The sequence below is a fragment of the Acomys russatus genome, chromosome 8 (assembly GCF_903995435.1).
Source record: "Acomys russatus chromosome 8, mAcoRus1.1, whole genome shotgun sequence".
In the NCBI taxonomy this organism is placed as follows: Eukaryota; Metazoa; Chordata; class Mammalia; order Rodentia; family Muridae; genus Acomys; species Acomys russatus.
In genome coordinates this window covers 3,305,757-3,314,888 of record NC_067144.1, presented here as the reverse complement: position 1 = coordinate 3,314,888, position 9,132 = coordinate 3,305,757, and the positions used below count along the sequence as shown (strand labels likewise).

The window sequence follows — 9,132 nt, the reverse complement described above, 5'->3', positions numbered from 1 at the left end:
CCATGCCTTAATTGGGGTACCTATTTAGGTGGGGATGGCAATGCAGGACACAGGTTCTGGCTAGGTATCCCAGAAGGCTGCTGTCTTAGGTGGCTGCTACTCTGCTGGCTCCAGCATGGACACAAACCATGTGCTGTGGTCTTTATTTTTCTAGGCCATACAGGGCTTGGGCTTTGCAGCTTCTTCCACCCAAGCCTGGTGCTGTCAGGGAAGGGTCCACACCAGAACAAGGCAGACCCTAAGCCTGGAGGGATGTGGGATGTGCCCAAAGAAGGTGCCAGGACCAACAGTCCCACTCAGCATTCAGTCATGGGCCCTTTCATGACACCATTCCTGTTGCTTGGACCCCTCCTCTCCAAATCTCCACAGTGGGTGGCAGCAGGCATAGCCAGAGTCTAGTCAGCCTTTCAGAAAGATCACACCTGTTGACAGCTGGGCGGTCAGTAGCTCCCACACAGTGACAAGGCTGTGTCGACAGTCTCTCTAGGCAACGGAGCACACAGGGACGCCCCCCTCGGTCACAGGGCTGCCTTTCCCACTTGGCTGCCCCTCTGCTGTAGCTTCCTGATGAGTTCCAATAGGTTCATCTGCAGAGTCAGCTCCTGGGATGTAAGAGGCCCTGTGAACACCAGCATGGCACCCAATGCCCTTTTGCTGGGTACTGAGGTTAAAGAGCTGTTTTTCCTATGGACGCCAGCCATGGCCAGGCAGAAGGGGGAATTTGCACCTTGGTACCTAGTAGGGAGGGCCAGCAGTCTCTGAGTGGCTTACCTAGAGTGCCAACAGGAGGCTAACATGCAGGAGGGAGGTAGAAGCCTCTGCAAGGTGGGTGTTACCTCAGTGCTGGCATGGTCACCTTCCTGTGGGCATGGGGACTAGCCTCTGTGCCCTTCATGAGGCCTTCCACTCCACCTCTGTCCATCACTGACTCTAGGCTTCACTAGGAAGCAAAGTGCTAAGACTCCAGATGGATTAGGTGTGCTGATACCTGTAATCTCTGCACTTCGATGCTGAGGCAGGAGAACCTCAAGGTCAAGGCCAGATTGAGGGATATAGCAGACTCTGTCTCAAGGAAAATAAGACAAGCAAAGCACACCCCCGCAGCCCTAACCCCCAAACAAAAGCTCCAGACAGAACTGAACCTTCAGGGGCTACGGACACAGGCTGTGGCAGGGCTGGCTGGGGTGCTGACCTGAGGATTCGTGGTCACGTAAAAACCAGCTACTCCCGCCTTCTCCAGTGTGCTCTGCTGGTCAGCAACCTTGCGGTCCAGCTCCAGGACAATCTTGCGGTCCATCGCCTGCTGTTCCTCCCGGATCCGATGCTCCATGGCCTGCCGTGATTTGAAATGAGGGTGGCTCCTGCTCGGGCGTCTGCCCAAGGATGCCTTACCCACAACTTCCCCCCAATCTTCCTCCACAGTGAGTCTGGTGACAGGGCCGTGGCACCCTTGCTTGTGGCTCAGCAGAGGAGCTCCATAAGGCTCCTTAACTATCCTAGCTGGAAATGCCTTTGAGGCCTGCCACTCACCCCTTGGAGCTACCACCTTCACCCCTAACACCATGGCTGGTTGATACTTCTGTGGGTCTACATCTGACCCTCAAACTCCCTCATAAGACAGACCTCTTCCGGACTGGTCTTGTCATCCCACAATTGCACTTCATCACCTGCGACAAAGGGACAGTGTCCCTGACTCAGTGACTACTTTATGCAGGCTCTAGTCCATGGAGATGCTTATTTGGAGGAACAGGGGAGTGACGGATGGGCTGTGACTCTCCTCTCAACCAGGGCACCCCTCAGTCAGTGTGAGGAGAAGCCATGAGGTGGAACTCTCCCAGCTTCCAGCAGCCCATCAGCTCAGCTTTTGAGCCATCCTCCGCCCCTGCACTGAGCCAGGTGGGGCCCATGAGGAGGCAGGCCCAGCCATCCTGTTCCAACTCTTACCTCCAGCTCACGCTGCTGAGCTGCCTGGAGCACTGGCAAGTTGTGGGGCCGGCAGGACTGCTGGGCTTCCAGATGCTTCTGCCTCAGAGCCTGCCTGAGCACTGGGAGGGAACAAGACCTGTCAGCAGGAGCAGGTACTGGGGTAAAAGAGGGGCAGCTGGGCAAGAGGCCTAGTCCAAGGGGCTGAGGAAGCCCGTCCTGGACAGCTAGGAGTCAGTCCCTGAAGGACGGCTCTTACCCGGGACTCGCCTTCACCTCCAGGGCGCTGTGAGGGCTGGGTGGGTTAGGCAGGTATGACAATGATCAGAGCTCAGTACACCCAGGGCAGGGACAGGAGGCAGCCGGGTGAGTGAAGCAGGCGGTCTCTGAGCTCAGGCAGCATGGTTCCAGCTGTGCTATCTTGGACACCCTCCACAGGACATCAAGGGACACCTACTGACCAAAAGCCTATAAAGGGAGGAAGGGGGCTCTGTCTCCCAGAGGTGCAGTTGTGTCAAATCACATTTGGTGCTACCCTCTGGGTAAGCAGAGCAGGTCCTGCTCGGCAGCAGGGGAGGTGCAAGGATGTGTGGGCCTGTACTATGAGACAACAGGGTTCTGCACTGGGAAGTCTGCCTTCTACCACCAAGCAAAGTATCTGGACCTAATCAACTGCCACACACATGGACACGCACAAACGCTCAACCTCCACACACATGGACACGCACAAACGCTCAACCTCCACACACATGGACACGCACAAACGCTCAACCTCCACACACATGGACACGCACAAACGCTCAACCTCCACACACATGGACACGCACAAACGCTCAACCTCCATACACATGGACACGCACAAACGCTCAACCTCCACACATGGACACGCACAAACGCTCAACCTCCACACACATGGACACGCACAAACGCTCAACTGCCATGCACATGGACACGTACAAATTCTCAACCGCTACGCAAATGGACACGCACAAATGCTCAACCGTCATGCATGTGGATACACACAAACTCAACTGCCACACACATGGACACAGCACAAACTCTCAACTGCCGCGCACATGGACATGCACAAGCTCTCAACTGCCACACACACGGACACGCACAAGCTCTCAACTGCCACACACACGGACACGCACTCTCAACTACCATGCACATGGACACAAACGCTCAACTGCCACTCACATGGACATGCATAAACTCTCATCTGCCATGCACATGGACACGCACAAACACTGTCATGACAGGAACAGTGAGAAGGGAGCACAGGGCGGTAATGAGTTGCTATTGCCTCAGATCATAAAATGGGAGCACGGCTGGCCGGCCCTGAGGAAACCTAACACTGTCACTCCTAGAAGAGATTCACAGCACAGCTCCATTTAGGAGGGTCCCTAAGGTTCCCTTAAGTCCGATAGCTCGTCAGTGCCTACAGCCTCCCTTAGCTCTTGGCTTTTTGGATGTACCTCAGTGATACCATTTATCACTGCTGTTTGAAACCGAGGGTTACCTCAACAAGACCATCACCACAAGGGCAAGAAAGAGACTGCCTGATTATCAGGTGGCAGTGAACACAAAAAAGGTAGACGCAAGGCTTGGGGCATCAGGTACATGCGTGGAAACATGGCTTGGGGCATCGGGTACATGCATAGAAACACGGCTTGGGGCATCGGGTACATGCATAGATACACGGCTTGGGGCAACGGGTACATGCATGGAAACACGGCTTGGGGCAATGGGTACATGCGTGGAAACACGGCTTGGGGCATCGGGTACATGCATGGAAACACGGCTTGGGGCAACGGGTACATGCGTGGAAACACGGCTTGGGGCAACGGGTACATGCATGGAAACACGGCTTGGGGCATCGGGTACATGCGTGGAAACACGGTTTGGGGCATCGGGTACATGCATGGAAACACGGCTTGGGGCATCGGGTACATGCGTGGAAACACGGCTTGGGGCATTGGGTACATGCATGGAAACACGGCTTGGGGCATCGGGTACATGCATGGAAACACGGCTTGGGCAACGGGTACATGCATGGAAACGTCTCCTTCAGTCCATTCATCAACACTGGAAACCATCCCAGGTCCGTTCCCAGAGTCCACATTGGCTACCTGCTCAGAAGGGCCTTGGCCATGGTAGTGACTGAAGAAAGCAGGGGGCCCATTCCAGTCACCCCTTTCTGGCTCACGACAGCAGAGGCTCTCCCTGCCAGGTGCACCAGAGCCTGGTCCAGGCCTTGGGAAGACAAATGGCAATGGCTTGAGGCAGGGAGCAAGAACTACTCAACCAATTCCAGAATCAAGTCAGGGAGAATGAGAAGAGTGGACACCTTTTCTTTCTGGTAAAGGAAGAACGTGCTGGAAGAATGACGGGTGTGATGGAAGGGGCCAGGCAAAGTTGCATACTGGTCACAGGAGGTAATTAGCACTGAAAAGAATGAGCAAAGAGGGGCGCCAGGTCCAGACTACACAGAAGGACTGTCTCAGGAAAAGAAAGGAACGAAGTGAGTCATGTACTTCAGACTTGTGAACTAGACACACCATATACCTCCATCAAAACATACAGGGGAAAAGAGCAAAGGGGGCTGTATACATAATAAATAAATCTTGATGATGATGATGATGTACACAGTGCTCTGCTTGCATGTACACCTGCAGGCCAGAAGAGGGCACCAGAGCTCATTATAGATGGTTGTGAGCCACCATGTGGTTGCTGGGAATTGAACTCAGGACCTCTGGAAGAGCAGCCAGTGCTCTTAACCTCTGAGCCATCTCTCCAGCCCCCCCAAAAAATCTTAAAAAAAAAAGAAAAAGAAAAAAAAGAAAAGAAAAAGCACAGCCACTAAAACATTTGGTGAAGAAATAAGACTCTTGGAAAACTAAAGAGACTTCTCAACACGTTCTGAGATCAGCATTACCTTCATACCCACAAAAGCACTGCAAGAAAACTACAGGCTGATGCTTATCATAAGATTTTCATAGATCAAATTCAATAGACAAGGATGGGAGATGACTCAGTCTGTACAGTGAGTGTGGATCCTGAGCACCTGTGCCAAAAGCTGGGCACACAGTGTGCTCCGTAAGCTCAGCCCAGGAGGGAGGCAGGCAGGCTGATCCCTGCTGCTCATTAGCTGTGCTGGCTACTTTTGTGTCAACTTGACACAAGCTAAAGTCATCTAAGAGGAGGGAACCTCAATCAAGAGCCTGTCTCTAAAAGACTGAGCTGTAGGCAAGGCTGAAAGAGCATTTTCTTAGTGATTGATGGATGAGGGCCACGCCCACTATAGGTGGTGCCATCCCTGGGCTGGAGGTCCTTGGGGTCTACAGCACCCCTCCATGGCCTCTGCATTGGCTCCTGCCTCTAGTTTCCTGCCTGTTTGAGTTCCTGTCTTGACTTCTTTCAATGATGAACAGTGGAAGTGTGAGCCAAATAAACCCTCTCCTCAAGCTGCTTGTTTTGTTTTCTGAGACAGGGTTTCTTGGTGTAACAGCCCTGGCTGTCCTGGACTCGCTTTGTAGGCTGGACTCAAACTCACAGAGATCCGACTGCCTCTTTTTATGTTTAATATAAGACGATAAGAAACAAGTACTAGGCAGCAGGTATGATATTATACTATATGAGGTTTATTAAGTGAGCATGGAGAGAGAAGGAAAGGGGGGAGGGGTACCCCAGAGAGAGAGAGAAACAAAGAGACAGAGAGAGGGAGACAAGAGGGAGGGGCCAGAGGTCTGTCCTTTTATATACTGGGCGTGGCCACGCCCCCATGACAGGTAGGCAATGACGTCACAGGTAGGCAGACAGTAGCAGAATCCTATGGCCTCCGCCTCCCGAGTACTGGGATTAAAGGCATGAACCACCACTCTGGGCCCTCAAGCTGCTTTTGGTCATGCTGTTTCATCACAGCAATAAAAACCCAAACTAGGGCACCATGCCTATTTCTGGGGTCCACATGCATGGGCACACAAGCGTACATACACATACATATGTACACACCCACATGAACACTACACATAAAACACAGGCATAAACAACATACGTAAAAGAACAATACATCATGACCGTACAGGATGCACTCCCAGAACACAGTTCATTTTAGGAAATTAGAAATCACCGTCTCACGGAAGAAACGGGGGGGGAGGGGGGCAGGGGCGGGACAAAAAACAAAATAAAAACCCAAAACACTCCTTCCATAGGAACTGGAAAAGGTTTTAATAAAATCCAACACCTATCTCTAATGGAGAGATCCGGATGGCAGCACACAGACACTGCCTATCTCTGAAAAGCGGAGAATGTTTGCATGTCAATGTAGCTCACTATAGAGACCTTGCTTAGCATGTCAGAGACCCTAAAGCGATAACAAAACCCAAAGATCTACAGCAAAGTATCCGCGGAGAGCACTGGACGTAGCCACACTATTCTTTCCTAAAACGTTCGAACCGAGTCAAGCTTGAGCAAATAAAATGGGAGGCCTGATTGTACAACGGGAGCAGATTAATGTGATTTATAGGAGGAGACTTCTATGCGGACACCCGAGAGCAATCAAGCCTGATAGTCAAATGGGAAGGTGATGGAATAACGGATTATCTATCTAACCGGTAACATAGAGCTGTCAACGGACCTCCAAGCAGCGAGGCCCATCCTGCCTAGGAGGCTGTGCGGGGACTCTGGGGAACGCGAGTAAGAAGTTTCTGGACGGCAGGCTAAAAGGGTCAGGCCGGCTCTGCACCCCCGCCCCCCGGCCCGAGGCTCCAGCGGCCGGGGACGCCCCGGAAGGTCGCGCTACTCCCTCACCTCGGTGTTCGTTCTGCAGCCGCAGTCGCTGGTTGTACAGGCTCTTCTCGGTGAGGTGCTGGATCTCCAGAAGCCCCTGCACGATCTCGAACACCGTGCCGTCGAGCAGCGCCAGGGCCAAGTCGCTGAGCGTGGTGTAGGACAGGCGCTGCTGAAAGGAGCTGCGGTAGACCGCCGGGTGAGCGTGAGCGCCGAGCCTCCTCCGCCCCGCCGCCCTCCCGCCCTCCCGCCGCCGCGTTACCTGGGCAGCTCCTTGACCAGGCTCTGCAGCGCTGACAGCAGCTGGTAGTGCCGCTCCTGCTGCCGGGCCCTGTCGGCCGCCTCGTCCCCCGGCACCGCATAGCGGTCCATAGTGGGGACCCCGGCCGCCCCTCGAGCCTGTCTCTTCGGGCGCCCCGGCGCGCCCCGCCCCCTTACGTCAATCTCCAGCGCGGATGACGCACGCGCCCCGCCCCTCCGGTCAGTCTCCCACTGGCTCTGCGTGGTGCGTCACGCACCATAAGACGCGCCCCTCCCTCCAGGGAGACTCGTCCTGGACGCTTTTTGTCCTAGGAGAAGCCTAGCATGCAGAGCTCCTGGGAGGATCTGCTTTTGGAGGTGCACGCCCAGGGCTCTGCATCCTTCTGTTTTAAAGAAGCCTGTGGAAAGCCAGGCATGGTGGCCCACTCCTGTAATCCCAGCACTCAGAGAGGCAGAGGCAGGCGGATCTCTGTGAGTTCGAGGCCAGCCTGGTCTAAGTGAGTCCAGGACGGCCAAGGCTACACAGAGAAACCCTGACTTGAACAAAACAAACAAACCAACAAAAAGAAGCCGGTGGGGTCAGCGTAGAGTATGCACGGAGGGCGGACTCTGGACGCTGTCCTCCACCCTGGGGTGCTGCCAGAGAATAATACAAGGGAAGTCTGGCTTCCCTTTGGGGTTTTTAGTCTCATTAATAAAATAATTTAGGATACTTTTATTAAAGCCTAAAAGATACCCCACTCCCACAGGCAAGCTGGGAACCTCAGCAACTGCTTGGAAGTGGAGAATGGAAAAGGGTCTTTTTTGGCAAGTTGAGCTCATGCTTGCTCAACAGGTCCTTTACGCACTGAGCCATCTCCCCAGCCGTGTCCAATTTCTTAATTTAGTTTGCAGCTTGAATAAGTGAAACCTCCCTCAGGCAAGGTTTCTTGTACTATGCTGCTGCTGCAGAGCTTGAGCTTCTAGAATTACATTCCCTCCTGTGGCTTTTTATTTTTATTTTTTAAAATATAACTCTGTTGGGGCATCCTGGATACATTCTTCTTTAATCTTCCCTTGGGCCACAATAAGCTCCAACGTAGTGAATTCAGATCTTCTGTGAAGAAGCTGTGTGGTCTGAACAAGAATGACCCCATAGGCTCAGATATTTGACTACTTGGTCCTCGGTTAGTGGAACTGTTTTGGGAAGGGTTAGTAGGTGTGGCCTTCGAGGTTTCAAAACCCATACCATAGGCTGGGAGTGGTGGTGCATGCCTTCAATCCCGGTACTCGGGGAGGTGGAGGCAGAGGCAGGTGGTTCGTTGTGAGTTCGAGGCCAGCCTGGTCTACAAAGCCAGTCCAAGACAGCCAAGGCTACACAGACTCTGTCTCGAAAAACCAAAACAAGAAAACAAACAAACAATAACCAAAGGAAACAACAACAACAACAAAAAACCCCAGACCATTTATAGCCATCCATCCATCCCTCCATCCAGTCTCTCTCTCTCACCACCACCACCCTGTGCTTATGGATGCTTTGTCACCTGCTGCCCCAGGGCCATGCCCGCCTGTTTGGTGCCAGGCTGCCCACCATGAAGCTCGTGGACTCACCTTCTGAAACTATTAAGACCCCAGTAAACCCTTCTAGAAGTTGTTTTTTTCTTGGGGTCTGCACAGCAATAGAAAAGTTACAAAACACCTGTACACAGAGAAGTAATTTGCATCAGTAAATATACTCTAAAGTAATTCGGTGTTGACAGTGTACTAAATTATGGTGGATCATTTAAATTATACATTTAAAAGTCATGATCTGCAGCAGGGGTGTGGTTTAGCTGGTAGAGTGCTTGCCTAGCGGGCGTGATGCACGGGTGCTGTTGTTAAATCATCAGTATTGCCTAATAATGGCCCCACATCGAGCACCACTTGTTGCTGTTAATTTACCAGTATGGCCTAATAATGTTTATTATTAAGCCTATAATGATTATTACAACAGTATTTTCTTTTTCTTTTTTTTTTCTTTTTTTGTCGTTGTTGTTTTGTTTTTTGAGACAGGGTTTCTCTGTGTAGCCTTGGCTGTCCTGGTCTCACTTTGTAGCCCAGGCTGGCCTCAAACTCACAATGATCCACCTGCCTCTGCTGGGATTAAAGGCGTGTGCCACTATGCCCGGCCCTACAATA

At 52.4% G+C, this 9,132-nt stretch overlaps 1 protein-coding gene across 1 annotated transcript; it reads right to left on the bottom strand.

Moving 5' to 3' along the window:
- Positions 1–412: 412 nt before the first annotated feature.
- LOC127193335 (protein DGCR6) lies at positions 413–7,147 on the bottom strand. Its single transcript, XM_051150653.1, has 5 exons — positions 6,977–7,147; positions 6,736–6,896; positions 1,945–2,045; positions 1,193–1,333; positions 413–602 (listed from the first exon to the last, which is right to left on the bottom strand). The coding sequence occupies exons 1-5, from the start codon at positions 7,084–7,086 to the stop codon at positions 519–521; spliced, it is 597 nt and encodes a 198-aa protein (XP_051006610.1). The 5' UTR covers positions 7,087–7,147; the 3' UTR covers positions 413–518.
- Between the last annotated feature and the right edge of the window lie 1,985 nt (positions 7,148–9,132).